This window comes from Myotis myotis, unplaced genomic scaffold (genome assembly GCF_014108235.1).
Source record: "Myotis myotis isolate mMyoMyo1 unplaced genomic scaffold, mMyoMyo1.p scaffold_m19_p_1, whole genome shotgun sequence".
NCBI lineage: Eukaryota > Metazoa > Chordata > Mammalia > Chiroptera > Vespertilionidae > Myotis > Myotis myotis.
Window position 1 is genome coordinate 3,255,415 of NW_023416313.1, and position 19,553 is coordinate 3,274,967.

Here is a 19,553-nt window from a genome sequence, read left to right on the forward strand (position 1 = left end):
GCCCCCGCCCCAGCCCTGCCTTTGTACTGAGCATGCCCGGAGGGAGCCGTTTTCCAGCCGGAGAAGTTTTGGGAGGGTTCTTGGTTTCCCCGGGGCCCCCGGACTTCAGCGGAGAGGGGTGCCCTGCAGCGGAGGAGGGCGTTGCTTGGAGAAGTTTACTGGGCGCTTACAGTCCGCCAAGCGTTCAGTCTGAGGGTCTCCAACTTTCTCAGCAAACCTGGGGATGGAGGAGGCACAAAGTGAGAGCCACGTGACTCCAGCCTGGCCACCTTGGGCGGCACAGGCCACCGCTGTCTCTGAACTTGTTCTTCAGAATCGGGTCTCAATGCCTTTTCTTTCCTCAAGACAGTGTGCTCCCAGCCAGCCCCTGGAGAAACCAGAGGCAGCCTGGGCATTCATTCCTGGGCATTTACAGCAAACGCGCAGCTCCAACCAGCACCAGGCCAGCAAGGACCCAGTCAAGGCCAGGGCCTGGAGGATCGCACGCCTGTGTGGGGAGAAACAACCAGATGTGTCCAGCTTGCTCTTTCTCGCAGCAAACATTAGCTGAGCAGCTGCTGTGTGCCAGTCTTGTCCTGGGGCGGGGGGCACAGCGGGGAACACACGTGTGTACACACACATACACACTCTTACAGGTTGGAGCTTAATTCCCTAGGCGGGCTGGGGCAGGGGACCACCGGGAGCTGCTACAGCAGAGAATGGCTTCCGTGTTCTTAACCTGGACGTGCAGCTCAAACTTCTAGTTTTTTCATCGTTTCCTCATCAGCCCTTCCGCGGGGCAGGCTGGGAGCTATTATCCAGATTCAGTTTTTATAGATGGAGAAACTGACACTAGAGGGGAAAGTGGCTCCCCCAGGTGTTGCCAGGCAGCGATGGGACAGGTATGTTGACGCCTGGTCCTGTCTGGCTTCAGGGCTTGCATGATGCCATGTAGCACTTCTTAAATGCGTCCTTAGAAGCATCTCCAAGACTCCTGGGGAGGTCTGTGGGGGCAATAACCTGGGGTTCTTGCTTTGTGGGGGCTATTTCTTTGGTTACCCAAGCTTTAGTTTGTTGTTGTTTTAATATATTTTTATTGATTTCAGAGAGGAAGGGAGAGGGAGAGAGAGAGATGGAAACAACATCAGCGATGAGAGGGAATCATTGATTGGCTGCCTCCTGCACGCCCCACACTTAGAGAACAATGTGGGCCTTCGTGGAGGGGCACTGGGAGCCCCTGGAATCTTCGGGAGCAGGGGGGTCTCCGGGTCTGCGGTGGGTAGTGCCGAGCCCCCGGGTGGGCGTGAGCTAACCCCAGTGTGGCCACCGGCGCCGCCGCGCCAGCCAGGCCCGCCCCTCCCACCCCGTCCTCGGCCGGGACCGCCTCCCGCCCTCCGAGCCCAGCCCCTGGCGTCTCCGAAAACTTTCCCGGGGCTGGGCGCGCACTGGGCATGCTCGGCGGCGGGGCGGCGGGGCGGCGGGGCGGGCCGGGCCGGAAGCGGACAAAACGCCGCCGCGCCCGCCACCGTGGAGCCGCGGAGCCGGGGCGGCGATGGGCTGGGCGGCCTCCCCGGGGCACGCCGCTTGGGTGCTGGCTGGGGGCCTCCTGGTCGCCGCCCTGGCGCTGCCCGCTGTGCCCGGGGTCCGAGGCCGGCTCCCCGCGGGCCCGGGTCCCCTCCAGCATCCCCTCGGCGCGCAGGCGCCCCCGGGTCCCCGCGCAGCCCGCGGGGCGGGCCCCGAGCGCGCGGCGCAGGTAAGGAGGGCGCCCGTCTCCGGTCTGACTCGGGCGGCTGGGCTCCGTGGAGCCCGGGATCTGAGCAGAAAGGGAGGGCGCAGGGGGCAGTGTGAGAGTTTGGGGAGTTCACGGCCCAGAGCGTCTTAGGGAGGGAGCGCTCCACCAAGAGCGCCGGTTGCCAAGAGAACAGTTTGGGGACCACGGGCTGGAGTTGTGCCCGACCGACCGCTCTCCTGGTGGATGGATTTAGCCACTTCCCTCTCCACCCTGCTCCTCCCTCTGCGGTCCCCAAACTGGGAAGGCGCGAAGCCCTGTCACCCTAGATTTCACCTCTTCTCCCCGAAATGGTCACTAGTTCTGCTGCCTTTTTCTCCTGATCAGGCCAGATGTCTGCCCCTCCCGCAGGGCCACCTGCCCTGGTTCAGTCCCCACCCCTTCCCCTCTGGCCTTCCGGGACTGTTTTCTCTGGGTCTCCCCCGCCCCCTGATTTGTGCTCTCTCCCACCCGTCTCCCCCAGATCTCTAGGTGACCTGTCCAGGTGTATACCTCTGACCACGTCCCTCCCCTGTGTACACCCCGAGGTTCATGGCAAACCCCAGCCTCTGTTCCCAGGAATGTGGGTTCAGGAGCTATCCCCACCCTGGGGTCCTTCGGCCCTCCTGCACCCAGCCCCCTGGTCCAGGAGGGGTCTCTACCTGCTGCCCCAGGGCACCTGCGGAGGGGGCTACAGATAGCAGGTCTCTTAATGAGGTCTCCTTCACTTTCTAATATTGGTTCTCAGGTTTTTCCTAGAGAAGACAAAGGTGATACCATGGTGTCAATTACTGAGCTTTTAAAAAGTACCCTGCCAGACATTCCACAGGTCCCCTGCCTGTTCCTGCCACTGAGGAGGTGGCCTGCCTTTGCAGGGAGCCCTGTGCTCAGGCCCTGGCCCCGGTCCAGAGGCATTGCCCCCTCTACCCCCCTCCTTGCTGTTCTGCACCTGCTCCTCCCTTGGGAAGCCAGTGCCAGAACGTTCTGATAGAAGATTGTTGCTCGGCTCTGCAAGAAAGTGCTTTGAAAACCTGAACATAAATGCTCCCTGTTAACCTATCCTCCCTCTCTCTCCTCCTGCAGAGGTGAGCCAATAGGCACTCACCCCATTTCCCACACGGTCACCACCTGCTGTGTCCACGTCGGTAGCCAGAGCCACGTGTGGCTGTTTAAATGTAAACATGTCAAGTGCTCGGTGGCCCCTGTGCTGGTGGCTGATGTATTGGAAGCCCGGACCATAGAATGTTCCCATCCCCAAGGACAGTTCTCCTGCAGGTTTGCTGGAAGGAGAGAGGGTGAAGGGCGGAGTGGACAAGGGGCTTCGAGAGGGCCATTCGTCCCCAGTGCTTCCGGAGGGCCCCCTGGGGGCTCTGGGGGCTCGGGACACAAGAGCACAGGGCAGTCCCTGCTCGTAGGAGACCTGCCTTCTCGGGGCAGGAGAAGGACACTAGGTAATGCTGTCGCCCTGATGTGACAGATGGTGGTTGAGGCGACAGAGCAATACAGCGGGCAAAGGGGATCGAGAGAGGGCGACGAGTGCCCTCCAGACAGGGTGGCCAGGGAGGCGCTTTGAGGAGGCGGCCCGTTGAGCAGAGCCCTCCCTGTATGGGATGAATGAGGTCAAGGTCATGTTGGAGAAGAGCTTTCCAGGCTGAGATAATAGTGAGACCAAGGCCATTGGTGGGTCTGCTTGGTGTGGTCCAGGGCCAGCAAGGAGGCCTGTGCAGCAGGAGCAGAGCAGGGGGAGGGGAGTGGTGAGGCCAGAGGGTGAGGAGGGGCCCAGAAAAGGCCCCACAGGAAGAGTAGAGCCAGTGGTCAGGCCTCCGGCTGGTACTCTGAGTAGGATGGAGGCCATGGGAGCCGGCACGTGACGTGCTCTGAGCCGTCCTATTAAAGCATCCCTATGGCAGGGGTGAGAATAGAGCACAGGGCAGCGGAGGGAGCCAGGAGACCAAGAGAGGAGGCAGGTGGAGACCAGGCAGGCGATGGAGACGAGCTGGACAGGGCGGTGAGCGGTGCTGAGTTGTGGGAATGCTTTTAAGGTAGAGTAGAGGCAGTGGGATTTGCTGGGAGTGGGTGTGGGTTGACAGAGAAGGGTCAAGGATGTACTAATAAGTGAAGACCTGGGCCTGAGCAGATGGAAGGCTGGGGAGTCCTCAGCTAACTTGCAGAAGCCCCTCACGGCAGCGCCTCCATGTCTGCCACCCTCCTGCATCAGCACCTCTGTGCTCAGCTGCCCCCCCTGCGCGTATTTGTTCTACAAGCTGTGTTTCTTTTTCTTTTATAAATATACTAGAGGCCCGGTGCACGAAAATTTGTGCAAGAGTAGGCCTTCCTTCCCCCGGCTGCCAGCACCGGCTTCCCTCCGGGACCCGGGACCCAGGCGGCTTCCCTCCAGCCCCAGCTTCATCTGGAATGACATCCAGCCTAATTAGCATATTACCCTTTTATTATTATAGACTAGAGGCCCGATGCACGAAATTTGTGCAAGAGTAGGCCTTCGCAGCCCCGGCTGCCTCAGGCCAAGGCAGTAGCCCCAGCAGCTGCTTCGGCCCTGGAGCCAACTCCCTCGGTCCCTCCCTGGCCGGCCACACCTGGAGCAGGACTGGGGCTTGAAGGGCGTCTGCGGAGTGAGTGGGGTCCCTTAGGCAGGTGGGGTCCCTCAGCCCGGCCTATGGGGATCGGGCTGAAACCGGCAGTCCAACATCCCCTGAGGGGTCCCTGAGTGTGAGCGGGCACTCTGCAAAATTGTTGTTGCTTGGCAGTTCCTGCTTTGAGTGTCTACCCTCTGGTAGTTAGTGTGTGTCATACCTACTGGCCGGTTAGTTGGTCGGCTGCTCGTTTAGCCTTTTATATATACAGTGGGGCCTTGACTTACGAGTGTCCCGACTAACGAGTTTTTCGAGATACGAGCCGTCTCGGCCGGTTTTTTGCTTTGAGTTGCGAGCTAAAATTCAGGTTACGAGCCAGCTTCAGATACCCCACCGCTAGTTGGCGCAGCGAATGCCACAGTGAACGCCACAACATCAGCCCAGCATCACATGTCTCACTTGTTCACTTTTTGATTTGACATAAGAGTAATTTGAGTTACGAGCTCCGTCACGGAATGAATTAAACTCGTAAGTCAAGGCCCCACTGTATAGATTTTTGTTGATTTCAGAGAAGGGAGAGGAAGAGAGAAATATCAATGATGAGAAAGAATCATTGATTGGCTGCCTCCTACATGCTCCGTACTGGGGATCAAGCCCACGAAGCAGCCATGTGCCCTGACTGGGAATCGAACTGTGACCTCCTGGTTCATAGGTTGACGCTCAACCACTGAGCCACGTTGGCCCAGCCAAGCTGTGTTTCTTAGCTGGTTGCAGGATGCTATGTGAGCATCAGAGGACTCGCCAGCCAGGACCCTGCGTGAGGGCTCAGAGACTGGCTGGGGTGCTGGCATGTCACAGAGCTGGGAGCATAGGGTGGGGCAGAGGCCTGGCGGCTGATGCTGCTGCACGTGCAGGCATCCTCGGGAGCATCGCTTCTCCTCTGTGCATCTTTGTGCCCCTGGGCAGCGGGAGGGCAACGCTCTGGAAAGGGGGTGTGCATTGTGGAAGGATCATAGGGTGTGGAGTCACACAGGCCTGGGTAGAGTCCAAGCTTCCTGCCTGTGCAACCTTGAGCAGGTGAGCTAGCATCCATGAGCCTTAGTTTCCTCATCTCTCAAATGGGAGAAATAGAATTTGGGTACGGCCTGGCTGGTGTGGCTCAGTAGTTGAGCATCAACCTGTGAACCAGGAGGTCACGGTTCGATTCCCAGTGAGGGCACATGCCCGGGTTGCAGGCTCGATCCCCAGTGTGGGGTGTGCAAGAGGCAGCCAATCCATGATTCTCTCTTATCATTGATGTTTCTGTCTTTCTCCCTCACCCTTCCTCTCTGAAATCAATAAAAATATCCTATATAATAGAAGGCTAATATGCAAATAGTCGCCATGCCCTCACGCATAACGACCGGTCAGCAGGAGGCTGCGTGTGCAGCAGGCGTGTGTGGGTGGGTGGGGCTGTGTGCGTGACTGGCTTCATCGCAGAGCACCTCTTGGTCCCTCCCCCGGCACCTCCTCCCTCTGGCTCCTGCCAGCTCCCATGGAAATGGCGGGCGGCATACTGTGCGCAATTTCGCGTGCTGGGCCACTAGTATTTTAAATAAAAAGAATTTGGGTATATAGAGTGATGGGCATGCACCTAGCACAAGGGAAATAATAGCCATTATTATAGTTACTGACCTCACTGAGAGCTGCCCTGCCCGGTCTGTGATTCAGAGTGTGTAGGTAAAGGGTGTGTCCTTATGGGGGCCAGGCCTGGGTCAGGGGGCAAGTGGCAAGGGCAGAATGAACACATTGTGAGGATGAGGGGCGGCAGGGCTGGCGTCTGGTGGGCGAGCCCGGGCTCTCCATTGGGATTTTCCAGGGGAGCCATGGCAGGGCTGGAGGGGGCCAGACCTGGGCGCCTTCTCTACGTGGATGATGGACCAGCTGACGGGAGGCTGCCCAGTGCACAGCGACCCGCGTCCACTCCGTCACCGCTGTGTGGGCTGGTGTGTCCCGTGGGCCAACACTCAGGAGGCGTGAGCAGTCATTAATGCCTCCAGCTAAAATGCCAGCCCTGGTTTGTGGCGTCCCTGTGACAGCGGGTGTCGCTCCCATGCACCCAGACCAGGAAAAGCCCGCATTCCTCTTTCCTCCTTGGTTTAGGTTCCAACCCTTTGCTGCTCTTTAAAAGAAATCTCTGAGGTTACATAAGGCAGTTGCTGGACTAGCAGAAGGCATTTCTTTACCCCCTCAAAAGTGCACCTTGCACTTTTCCTAAATGCATGCGGCATGACATGGTTTTTTATTCCCTAATAATTTCTGTATTTCCTTGTAGCGTGGAGACATTTCAAGAGACACTCAAGGAACTTCTGAGGACGGAGTGGTTTTTCAGAAATGTGCGGTGGTGAGTGCTCGGAGGGGGCTCACACTCGGAGGGAAGATAATTGGGTTTTGCCCACATCATCGATGAGCGAGGTGACGCATTTACGAACGGGGAGACCGCAGGGTTAGCTACCCAGGTCTGGGCACGTGAGTGATGAGCTGACGTGACGAGGGATTTGCATCTTATTTCACCAGGGCTAAATTTTTTGGTGACGATGAAATTATTGTTAGTGAAAATCCACTGGGATCGCTTAGCGTAGGTTTTCACATGGCTGTGGTGCTTGACAGGTTAAAGAGTTATTTACCATCTTCTAGGTCTTTAATCCTACGAGACGGCTGTTGCATCATCCTGTGGTGGGGCCTGCAAGCCCACCCTCAGGCTCAGTGGTTCAATAGAAGGCATTACCATCCTAGCCAGTTTGCTCAGTGGCTAGAGCATTGGTTCCCGGACTGAAGGGTCGCTCCCCATTCAGGGGCATGTGCCTCAGTTGCAGGCTCGGTCCCCGGCCCTGATCGGGGCATGTGTAGAGGCAACCAGTTGATGTGTCTCTCTCACCTCTAGGTTTCTCTCTCTGTCTCTCCCCCTGCCTTACACTCTCTAAAAATCAATGGGAAAATACCCTCAAGTGAGGATTAACAAAACAAAACAAAACAAAACAAAACAAAACAAACAGGAGGCCTCACAGAACTCAGCAAAGAGGTTGTGCTCAGCAAAGGAAAACACACGTGGGGCAGCGTTCCGGAGGGATAGCTGCCCGCTGTCCTCTCCTGGAGAATTGAATGGACAGTGTTTAATCTTCCAGTGAAGCGTGACGTCAGCCAGGGACGCTCACCTGAGCCTTGGTGTCCCGGATTTATATTGGGGTGGGTCAGCTACTGAGTCTCCAGCCCCCCCCCAGAGGTCATCGTGACACAGCGTGGCCCGAGGCCCCCACCAGGAATCGCACTCCCTGTTGTAGTCCGAGGCCACAGGTGTCCACAGGTGTGTGAGCACCCCCTTCCAGGCGGTGTTCCAAGGGCGTTGGAGGTCAGTCCCGCAGGAGCTGGTCCCGGACCAGCCTTCCCTTGGGATGTGCAGGGTGGGGCAGCCCGAGCCCTCTGAGCGAACCCTTGTGCACAGCCCTCATCCTGTCCCAGGCCCGCGGGTGTCCTGTTCCCGGCCCCCACAATGAGTGCTCCAGTCCCTCCGTGTCCTAGGATGTTTTCTCTATGTGCATGCAATCTTAAGTGTGCATGTGTGTACTTGTGTGTATCTGGACACACACCTTTCTCTTCCCCCTACACAGGTGGCGTGCACGGCACACAGTCTCCAACCTGCTTTCTGCGCTTATATCCCTGAGTCACTTTCCTGGGGACATGCCGGGCAAAGGAGGGGTAGGGAGGGTGGCAGATGAGTTAGAGAGGGGAGCAGGGTGAGCTTGCAGAGCCCGGGTGGGGAGCCCAGCTGTTGGGCACTGGCTGCTTCCAACAGCCACGCCAGACATGGCCGGGTAGAACCTGGAGGGGGACAGGCCTGCAGGCAGGAGCCCAGGTCGGGCGATGCTGGAGACCAGATGGCAGGCAGAGGCCCCAGGCGGGCTCTGGGGCCAACTCTTCAAAATCAGGCAGTGAGACAGCCCACTGTTTGCTTCTCTCGTGGCACCCAGTGTCGCTCTCCCCAGCCTGACTTTGGTTCTGTGCCAGGATGCTTTCTCCCTAGGGACAATTTCACCGCATCCCATGGTCCCGGTTACTGCAAACTGTCACCAGGCCACAGCTTGGCTGTGCCAGGACTCTCCGGGGCCTCTGAGATCAGCCTGGGGAATGTGAGACCCTCATGCCCTCTGTCCTAGGGGCGTTTTGTGCCATGTGCATGCAAGTATGAGCAGTGCACACATGTGTGTGCCCCTCCACATATGTATACACACGTGCATGCGTACACGGACCTCTGCCTGACCTAACGTGCCCAAGTCGAGCCGGAGCACCATTTTAGGGAGAGGGCCTTGTCGCTGAATCTGCCCTCCCTCCATCCCGCCGCAGGTGTCGGGACCGAGCGTGGCGCAGACGGCCCAGGTGCGTCTGCTGGTGAACAACACCGCGGCGCCGGGGGCCGCCAATCTGTCGGATCTGCTTTTGCTCGACAACATCACCGGCCTCGCCGTCAGGGAGTCAGCGGGAAACAAGACGTCGGCAGGGCTGCAGGCCTTCAGGCGGCGGTTTCTGCAAGGTGGTGGCAGCGGGCCGGGCAGGGAGGGAACGGCAGGCCCGCGGAGCACGGGGTCGTCCACAGGCGTGCGCTTAGACACGGCACACGTGTTCTCCCAGTTAGTCCTCCCTGCGGCTGGGCCCTCAGAGGAGGGGACCGCCTTCCAGTATCAGCATCTGATAGGCTGGATTTGTTACTTCACTTACAGAGAGAGAGGATTTGGGGAAAGGGTCTTTAAAGTATTATATATATTCCATTCTTTTTTTAAAAAGTATTTTTATTGATTTTAGTGAGGATGGGAGAGGGAGAGAGAGATAGAAACATCAATGATGAGAGAGAATCATTGATCGGCTGCCTCCTGCACACCCCCCACTGGGGATCGACCCCGCAACCCGGGCATGTGCCCTTGGCCGGAATCGAACCTGGGACCCTTCAGTCCACAGGCTGATGCTCTATTCAGAGCCAAACCGGCCAGGGCTATATTTCATTTTTATTTCAAACATGAGCAAAATGGATTTATAGTGAACCCCAGTACTTCCATCACCCAGTAAGCGGAGCCCGTCCCGGGATATGCCGGAGAGAGGTGTGAGTACAGAGAGGTGGAGCCCATGCTAGGCTGGTATAGCCTGTCGCACAGGGAGGCGAAGTTGGAGGGCATGCGTACGTAAGACCTGCAGGCCCTGGCTTGGCGCCGCTTGCTGTGCGCAGACCCCGGGAGACAGACCCCGTCTGAGGCAGTGCTGGGGGGGAGGGGCAGGTATGACATCACAGGAGCAGAGAGGGGCTCCTGCCCCTGGCACCTGCCCACAGCCCCTCCCAAGGAAAAGCCAGGGCGCCAAGGATGGGCATGCTCTCCCCGCTAACAGGTGGGGGAGTCTCAAAGGCTCCCCTGCTGCCCACGTGGGCCTCGGTGGCCACCTCCTCTTGAAGACGTGGGTGTCTGGGGGGTGGTGGGACATGGGTGCCTGGGGGTGTCGGGCGTGGCTGTCGGGGTATTGGGTGTGGCTATCTGTTGGTGGTGGGACATGGGTGTCTGGGGTGAGGTGGACGTGGCTGCGTGGCAGAGACCCTATCGTGACCCCTGTGCCTTCTCTCTGAGCAGTCGGAGACTCCTTCTCAGTCAGCTACACAGCCTCGCTGGAGGCCGGGGACCTTGGCCATGGAGAGGTCCTGGTGCTGCCGGCCCTGCTCACCTTCCAGAGTGCCTCCGCGGTGCGTATGGCTGCGTCGCTCTGCTGTCTGCCTGCTCACTGCCCGGGAGGTGGTTTTAGCAACATCCACACATAGAGCACAGGATCTGTTCCTCCCTCCCCTGACTCTTCCCCCCTCCCTCCCTGCCTCCCTCCCTCCCTCCTGCTTTCCTCCTTCAATGACATCAAATTCCGGATAAGTGCACAGGCCCAGGCATCTCACACACTTTGCCGCGAGCCTGGGCCCTGAGCCCCTCGTAATGACCCCGAGTGATCACTGAACGCCGTGGGCCTGCGGCAGACTTAGGAGGATCACTAGTACTAGATTTTGATGCTCGTGCCGTGCCGTGCCGTGTGCAGAACGAGCATCCAGCCAGTGGCCTTCACCCTGGTTGGTTTGCAGGAGCTGCGTGACCAAGTGCAGCGGATGAGATGGCTTAAAACAGCAACTTACGCCCTCACACCGGGAGGCTGGAGTCCGAGGTCAGGGTGTCCGCAGGGTGGTTCCCTCTGAGGCCTGTCCCCTGGGTCTCCACTGGGCCGTCCCTCTGTGTCCTCCCCTCCCCATAAGGCCCACTGGACAGAGCCCACCCTGATGGCCTCAGATGACCTTAATGACCCCTGAGAGGACCCCATCTCTAATCACAGTCACATCCTGTCTCACTGGGGTAGGGCTTCACCCTGGGGATTTGGGGGAGGAGGGAGGGCGGGGCACGATTCAGCCCACGCATTCACCTTTCTGGTTGTGTGGCGTGTGGCAGGCGCTGTGCACACCCTGGGGGCCGGGGAGGGGGAGGGTCCGTCCTTGTCCTCAAGCAGCTCCCGTGCTAGTTGCTTTGGCCATTCAGTTCTGGCGTCAGCCCCTGGAGAAAGGATATTCATGGGCCTGGGAAACAAGACCAGAGGGGACGCCCAGGTCACGGCAGCGGCAGACTCAGACCCACAGCTGCCAGGCCCTCGCACCCGAGGCTGACGGACCTGCGTGTGGCGTTGCTGCTGCAAAGGGGGAAGATTCCAGAAGGGAAGGGCCGGATACAAGAAAACGATAGGAAACCGTGTGAAAAGACAGATCTCTCAGAAAATAATTCAGTACAAAGTCAAGGCCGGAGGACAGAGAAGAGTAAAAAATAGAGATAAAACGGCCTAGAAGAAGCACTCCCGATGTCAGAGGCCTGGCAACCGGGTGGGTTAAATCAAGTCTCAGATGACAGGGCTGTCAGAGCCAACATTGCAACTTGGGGCCAGTGGCAGCGCAGCCCCGGGTCCTGCAGGGAGGCCCCGGCCGCGCCTCTGACTTCACGCGCTGACCGACGTGTTTCCCAGCCCGGAGTGTTTGCCGTGAGCCCGGGTGAGGACCGACGTTTTGCAGGGCGAAGACCAGCTCCGCGGCGCTTGGAGCTCCTGTCTGCTTGGGCCTTGGGTGTGGGAAGACAGGGCGGGCCCGAGGGAGAGGAGCGCGCAGTGTGAGCCGGTTAGGACCTGGCCGTCGCGCTCGGCCGCAGCTGGCTGCCAGTGTCTCAGTGAGGACACGGGGTAGGAGCCACAGCGCCTCTGGGAGAGCAGCCAGCTTCCCAGGTCCCACCTCCCCCCCTGACGGGACTAAGACCCCTGCACACTCTGACACCCCAACAGTCAGGCCCCGTTGGGCTCTGGGCACAGTGGGTGGGAAGTACACCAAACGTTACCCCACGCGTCAGACTCCAAAACCCGCTGACCGACACGTTTTTTGTTGGTTTGTTTTCTAGAACAGAACACAGCTGAGAGCCCTGCTCACCATCACAGCAGAGGAAACAGTAACGGTAAGAGGAAGTTCCAGCCTGGGCGCTCCTGCTGCCCTGGGTGTGTTTATGCCCACGGGGTGCAGTCCCCTCGCAGAACCTGGGGGGGGTGGGGGTGGCCGTGCCCCACAGCAGGCTGAGGCTGCATGCATCTGAGGACCCAGGGGCAGGGCTCCTGGGGGAAGGTCCGCTGAGGCCGGAGCCCAAGAGGTGGCTGTGGCACGAAGACTACAGCCAGGCTGCCGGCTGTGCATCCCAGGCCCACTGCGGACCAGCTCTGGGTTACATGCGTGTCTGTGTGCATAGATATTATTTTTACTTTAATGAAATTGGAATTTTCTTGTGTATATAGTTTTGTATCTTCTTTAAAAATGTTACATTAGGACATAAGTATTATGCTATTAAAAATCCAGCACACACAAATCAGTTGCATGTCTGTCCACTTACAATGAACAATACAAAAAGGAAATTATGAAAACAATTTCATTTACTGTAGCATCAAAGAGAATCGGGTACTGGGGAAGAAACTTAACCAAGAGGAGAAAGACTTGTACACTGAGCACCACAAAGTGCCGCTGCGGGAAATGAGAGGAGACACAACCATCCTTGCATGAGGACCGGAAGACCTCATGTTGTTCTGATCTACAGATTCAATGCAATTTCTGTCAAAATGCCAATGGCATCTTTTTGTAGAAATAAGAAAACCCATCCTAAAATTCATATGGACTCCCAGGGAACTCTGAATTGCCAAAATAATCTAAAAAAGAACAAAACTGGAAGTCATACACTTCCTGACTTCATAACGTACCACAAAGCTAGTCATCAAACCTGCAGGGTACTGGCATAAAGACAGACATGGACCAATGGAATAGAATCAAAAGCCCAGGATAAAACCTCATGTATAGTCAAATGATTTCCAACAAGAGCGACAAGACCATGCAGTGGGGGCAAGGACAGTCATTTCAACAAATGGTGTTGGGGAAACTGGATCTCCACATGCACAAGAATGAAGTTGAGCCCTTAACCTTACGGCATCTACCAAAATTAGCCCGAAATGATCAAAGACAAATGTAAGATCTAAAACTATGAAACTCTTAGAAGAAAACATAGAGGGAAATCTTCATGGCATTGGATTAGCAATGATTTCTTGGCTATGACACCAAAAGCACAGGCGACAAAAGGAAAAATCGATAAACTAGACTTCTCTTAAGGCAGTGGTTCTCAACCTTCCTAATGCCGTGACCCTTTAATGCAATTCCTCATGTTGTGGTGACCCCCAATTTCATTGTTACAAATTGAACATAATTAAAGCATAGTGATTAATCACAAAAACAATGTGTAATTATATATGTGTTTTCCAATGGTCTTAGGCGACCGCTGTGAAAGGGTCGTTCGACCCCCAAAGGGTTCGCGACCCACAGGTTGAGAACCGCTGTCTTAAGGGCACCAGCTAGTAGGTGGCAAGCTGGGTCCAACCCCAGCTTGGTCTCGCTGACTCCATGCTTGTTTTGCTATAAGTAAGTTGTAGCTCAACTTGAAAGATGTAAAGTATGACCGCAGATGAATCCCTGTCGTGCTCTTGTCCCCGTAGGTTCTACCAAACCATGGCCTTCACGCAGCCGGCTTCTTCGTGGCCTTCGTCGTCTCCCTTGTGCTGACCTGGGTCACGCTTTTCTTCATGGTTCGCTATCAGTGTTTCAAGAGAAGCATGTTCACCAGATATCAGGTGGCTCTCCGCGCGCATCTTCTTCCCGGGGGGTCGTTTGCTTGGTGATGGTTGTGAAGTTGAAGTTTATCCTCCAGTTCAGTGGGTCTCAGTCCTGGTGGACATCAGAATCCCCTGGGGACCTACGGACAAGCGCTCATGTCCAGGCCCCTGCGAGTGGCCAGTGTGGAGAACCCCTGCGGGCTGGCTGAGTAACCGAGTGCCCGCCTGTGTGGCCAGCTCCGTCGTCTTGCCACACCCTAACTCAGGTCCTGTTCCACACTCCCCGCTGAAATGCCGTTGGAGACTCACTTCATCCTCGGGGAAGCCGGGCTCCCTGGCACGGCTTATACAGCCCCCGGGCCCTGCCTCTGCCCACCGCTCCTGCCACTTTCCGCCTCACACTGCAGCCGAACCCTCCCCCCGTGACTTGGCATTCTCTGGGAGTGCCGAGCCCTCCAGCTCGCCTCAGGGCTTCTTCGGTCTCTGCCCCTCATTGAGCCTCATTTGGACCTGTCCTTTAAGACTCAGCTCGGGCCTTGCCTGTCCCTGGACGTCAGCACTGGCCACTTCCTGGCTGAGTTAGGGGCTTCTCCCTGGGTTCCCACACTAGGTTCTGTAGACCCCATGCAGCACTTCCCTCATTTGCTGGGCCCCTCTGAACTCCTCAGACTCCGTATTCCTGTCTTGGTCTGGGTTCCCCCAGAAGCACATCCTGAGACCAGGATCCAAATGCAGGTAGTTTATATGTGAAGGGACCCCAGGGAATAATGGTGAGGCTGGGGGAGTGAGGCAGGAAGGGAAGGCAGCCAATCCAGTTACCTCTGTGGGCACCTGGAGCTTTATTGTGCTCAGGAACTCTGGGGACAGTGGAATGAACCTCAGGGAAGGAGCTGGGGTATTTATCCACCAAGGCCCAATGGTTATTGGTTGAGGCCACAGTGGGGGGCAAGATGAAGAGTGGTATTTCCCAGGCATGGGTCTGAAGGCTGGTGGATCTTGGGCTGGTGGGCACCGAAGTGGCAAGGGTGAGGGAATATGGGCAGAAAACAGATGGTGTCTGCTACATCCCCATTGCCCACAACAGAGCCTAGTGCCTAGAAGGCACTCAGTACATGTGTGAAGGAATGAATAAGGCCTCAGGCAAGTAGTCACTTCTATCTTACAGTTCTGTATTCTGATCAGAAACCTGCCAGATTCTTGATGTTGAAGTCATCCGCCGACTATATTTTCCTTTACATGACGATGGTGATGGTGGTGATATAGTTAGTGATGATGATGGTGATGGTAGTGATTATGATGTTGGTGATAGTGACAGTGATGATGATGGTAGTGATGGTGGTGATGATGATGGTGATAGTGATTATGATGTTGGTGATGGTGATGATGATGATGGTGATAGTGATTATGATGTTGATGATGGTAATGATGATAATGGTAGTGATTAAGTTGGTGATGAAGATGATGGTGATAATGATTATGATGTTGGTGATGGTAATGATGATGATGGTGATGGTGATTATGATGATGGTGATGATGATGGTGATAGTGATTATGTTGGTGATGGTGATTATGATGTTGGTGATAGTGATGATGATGGTGATAGTGATTATGATGTTGGTGATGGTGTAGTGATGGTGATGGTGATGATGATGATGGTGATAGTGATTATGATGTTGGTGATGGTAGTGATGGTGATGATGGTGATAGTGATTATGATGTTGGTGATGGTAGTGATGGTGATGATGATGATGGTGGTGGTGATGGTAGTGATGGTGATGATGATGATGGTGATAGTGATTATGATGTTGGTGATGGTGGTAGTGATGGTGGTGATGGTGGTGATGATGATGATGATGGTGATAGTGATTATGATGTTGGTGATGGTAGTGATGGTGATGATGGTGATAGTGATTATGATGCTGGTGATGGTGTAGTGATGGTGGTGGTGATGGTAGTGATGGTGATGATGATGATGGTGATAGTGATTATGATGTTGGTGATGGTAGTGATGGTGATGATGATGATGGTGATAGTGATTATGATGCTGGTGATGGTGTAGTGATGGTGGTGGTGATGGTAGTGATGGTGATGATGATGATGGTGATAGTGATTATGATGTTGGTGATGGTAGTGATGGTGATGATGATGATGGTGATAGTGATTATGATGCTGGTGATGGTGTAGTGATGGTGGTGGTGATGGTAGTGATGGTGATGATGATGATGGTGATAGTGATTATGATGTTGGTGATGGTAGTGATGGTGATGATGATGATGGTGATAGTGATTATGATGCTGGTGATGGTGTAGTGATGGTGGTGGTGATGGTAGTGATGGTGATGATGATGATGGTGATAGTGATTATGATGCTGGTGATGGGGTAGTGATGGTGGTGGTGATGGTAAGTGAGGGTGGATGATGATGATGGTGATAGTATTATGATGTTGGTGATGGTCGTGATGAGGTGATGATAGGATGGGTGATGTGATTATGATGCTGGTGTGGTGTAGGGATGGTGGGTGGTGATGGTAGTGATGGTGATGATGATGGGGAAGGATTATGATGCGGGTGATGTGTGTGATGGTGATGATGATTGGTGATAGTGATTATGATGTTGGTGATGGTGTAGTGATGGTGATGGTGATGATGATGATGGTGATAGTGATTATGATGCTGGTGATGGTGTAGTGATGGTGGTGGTGATGGTAGTGATGGTGATGATGATGGTGATAGTGATTATGATGCTGGTGATGGTGTAGTGATGGTGGTGGTGATGGTAGTGATGGTGATGATGGTGATGCTGTTGGTGGTGTTGGGGAAAGCAGGACAGCACTCATTGAGTGAGAGGAGCTCTGTGGGACTGCTGCCAGAGGCACTGCTGGGAGTCAGTGCTTCTTCAGGGCCATGAGGGCTGGAGCTGCTGTTACCCAGAGGCCCAACAACTTGAAGGAACAGCTGTCATCTTTCTCCCTTTATATTGGGGAAACTGAGGCCCGTGAGGTTAAACAACTTGCTTTAAGTGGCCAAATGTAGGCTGGCTTCTGGAGGTCCCCTCTCTCTGGAGGCTGGAAGGCTTGCCCCCTTGTTCAATTTGCTTCTGCTTCCCCAGAGGAGAGAATTGTCGTTTCAGTGTGAGGTCAGCCCACAATCTCCTTGGCAGCAAGAGTGAGGAGAAAAATGGCCATCTCATCAGGCGTCCTGCTCACTCTCCCGAAGCTGTTATCAGTCACAGAAGAACAAAACTCATCCTTCACTTTGATGTACGAGCAGGATTCATTTCCTGAAGATTAAAGGCTGATCATTACAACCGCGGAGAGGAAAGCAAAGTGTGAATTTGATTTAAGGTTGAAAACACTTGCGGTATTTTTTTTTTTCCTGCAGCACAGAATGAAATCTTTTCACATTTTTCTCTGTTTTTGCCAGCGTGGTGGCAACCGATAAGACAGCATTATGTAAAACAGAAGAAGCCTTTAGGGTTAGATTGTCTTGGGATCAAATACCCACCTGGCCCTTTATGATCTGTGTCAACTCATATAATGTTACTTCACCTCTCTGAGCTGCAGGTTCCTCATATGTAAAGTGGGGGCGACAACACTTATTTTGTTGTGATAGTTTCATGATATAACACATACAAGGCACAGGGGCAGGAGTTATTGTTAAATGTTAGCTATAGTTATCACCCATTTCTGCAGAATTAATATTGGGGACTGCTGGAAGCCAGGTCCAGCAGGTCATAATTGCAAGAGTTTCATCAAAAGGTTGATGGAACTTGGGGACTCAACAAGGGCTGAGTCACATATGTTGTCACCTGTTGGGAATGGCTGATGGCATTTCCCCAAACGTGAAGAGGAATGATTGTTTGCTGCCAGACAGCTCAGGGCATCTTAATCTATATGTTATTGCCTCCTACTGGCCAAACACCTGAACAGCCAGGCTAATTCTCCCCATTCTGACAATGGACTCTGTATACGCAACCCTGACCCTCTGAAGTGTGTACCTCCACCTCGCTTCAGGACAATTTGTGTTAATAAAAACCATGGGGTCCTGAGACAAGGAGATCTTAGTTCCTTTTAGCTAAGCTCCTCTGACCCCCATACGCCTTTCAAAATTATGCTTCGTCTCTGGACTCTAAGTTACACACAGCCTTCTCCAGATTGATGAACCCGTCTTAATGCTGGAACAAGAACCCCGGCAGGGACAAAACAGACGTGTCATCGATCCCATCAGAGGGTTGGGCTTAATTATTTCTGATGTCACTTCAATCTTACAATTGTATATGCTGATTAGAAACGTGGCAGATTCATGATGTTGAAGTCCATCTGCCATCTGTAATTTTTCTCTACCTGATGGTGATGCCGATGATGGTGGTGATGGTGAGGAAATGATGGTGATAGTGATGATTATGATGATGGTGGTGATGGTGACAGGATGGTAATAATGTGGTGGTGGTGATGGTGGTGGTGTGATGATAGTGGTATTGTGATGGTGATGGTGAGGATGGTGATGGTGGTGGTGCTGTGGGTGATGGTGATGATGGTGATGGTGGTGATGGTGAAGTATTTGTATAGGTCTTGACTGGTTGCAATGGTGTATCCCAATGGTCGGCAAACTGCGGCTCGTGAGCCACATGCGGCTCTTTGGCTCCTTGAGTGTGGCTCTTCCACAAGACACCACGTGCGGGCGCGCACGTACAGTGCGATTGAAACTTCATGGCCCATGCGCAGAAGTCGGTATTTTGTGGAAGAGCCACACTCAAGGGGCCAAAGAGCTGCATGTGGCTTGCGAACCGCAGTTTGCCGACCACTGGTCTATCCATTCATTGCTTTGTTTTAGCCACGTCACTCTGTGCAGGGCTCCTGGAATTATGATCCCATTTCTTTGATGAGTTTACCCTGCTCACAGAGGTGAGGCCTATGAGTCCCCACCTTCCCTCCTGACTTTCCACACGCGACATTCGCGACAAGGCCTACTCAGTTATTTCTGCAATTCTCCCGAAGGCTCGGCATCAGGAGAGCAGGCTGGAGCACTCCCAGTTCACGGCGGCCGACGGTGTGAATGAAGATCTGGCTCTGAATGACCAGGTGGTCGGCATCCTGTCCTCAGAGGACCCCGGGAGCATGCTGCAAGCCCTGGAAGAGTAAGAGTTCTAATCCCATGATGCTTTCTTAGCTGTGGTGAGTGGCTTAACGGGAGAGGCATGAGAGCGAACGCTGGGCACGTTTCATTCATTCATGAACTCATGCAGGCACTCATTACTCAGTAGTCATAATCGAGCAACTGCCATGCACTGAACGCTATGCTTGGTACTTGGGAGAAGAGGTGAATAAGACATCGTTTGTGCTATGAGACAGGCTGACCTAGTGCCCGTCGGAGTTTGATGAGCAGCACGCTACGGGGAAGACCAGGGCCAGCTGAGCCCAAAGAAGTAATTGCCTCTGAGAGGGTCACGGGAATGCTCCCCGGAGCAGGTGGTATTATTATTATTATTTTAATATATTTTTATTGATTTCAGAGAGGGAGGAAGAGAGAGAAAGAGAAACATCAATGATGAGAGAGAATCTTTGATCGGCGGCCTCCTGCACACCCCACACTGGGGATTGAGCCCACAACCTGGGTATGTGCCCTGACTGGGAATCGAAACATGACTTCCTGGTTCATAGGTCGTTGCTCAACTACTGAGCCACACTGGCCAGGCTCCCTGGCTGATTTTTGACAAAGGGCATTTGCTGGCTTGCGTGGCTGTTTCTCTGGAGGCCAGCTCTGCGGAGAGGACACGAGGAGGGGATATTTCCTTAGATGGTTGTTGTTGTTAATCCTCGCCCAAGGATATTTTTTCCATTGATTTTTAGAGAGAATGGAAGGGAGGCAAGGAGGGGAGGGGAGGGGGGAGGGGGCACATCGATTGGTTGCTTCCCGCATGATTGAACCTGCAACCCAGGTCCGTGCCCTTGACCGGGGATTGAACCTGTAACCCTTAGGTTGCGAGGGCCGATG

General features: G+C 54.6%; 1 protein-coding gene across 3 annotated transcripts in view; it reads left to right on the forward strand.

Annotated features, from left to right (window-relative positions):
• Positions 1-1,455: 1,455 nt before the first annotated feature.
• EVC2 (EvC ciliary complex subunit 2) overlaps positions 1,456-19,553 on the forward strand; it is a 51,517-nt gene continuing 33,419 nt past the window's right edge. For 2 of the 3 annotated variants that reach the window (XM_036328625.1, XM_036328638.1), the window contains exons 1-7: positions 1,456-1,732; positions 6,653-6,721; positions 8,719-8,905; positions 9,987-10,096; positions 11,820-11,873; positions 13,444-13,578; positions 18,557-18,696. In XM_036328625.1, the coding sequence (XP_036184518.1) occupies positions 1,532-1,732; positions 6,653-6,721; positions 8,719-8,905; positions 9,987-10,096; positions 11,820-11,873; positions 13,444-13,578; positions 18,557-18,696 (896 nt within the window). In that variant the 5' untranslated portion in view covers positions 1,456-1,531. The remainder of the gene's footprint in view (positions 1,733-6,652; positions 6,722-8,718; positions 8,906-9,986; positions 10,097-11,819; positions 11,874-13,443; positions 13,579-18,556; positions 18,697-19,553) is intronic. The other variant, XM_036328635.1, reaches the window with a different exon arrangement.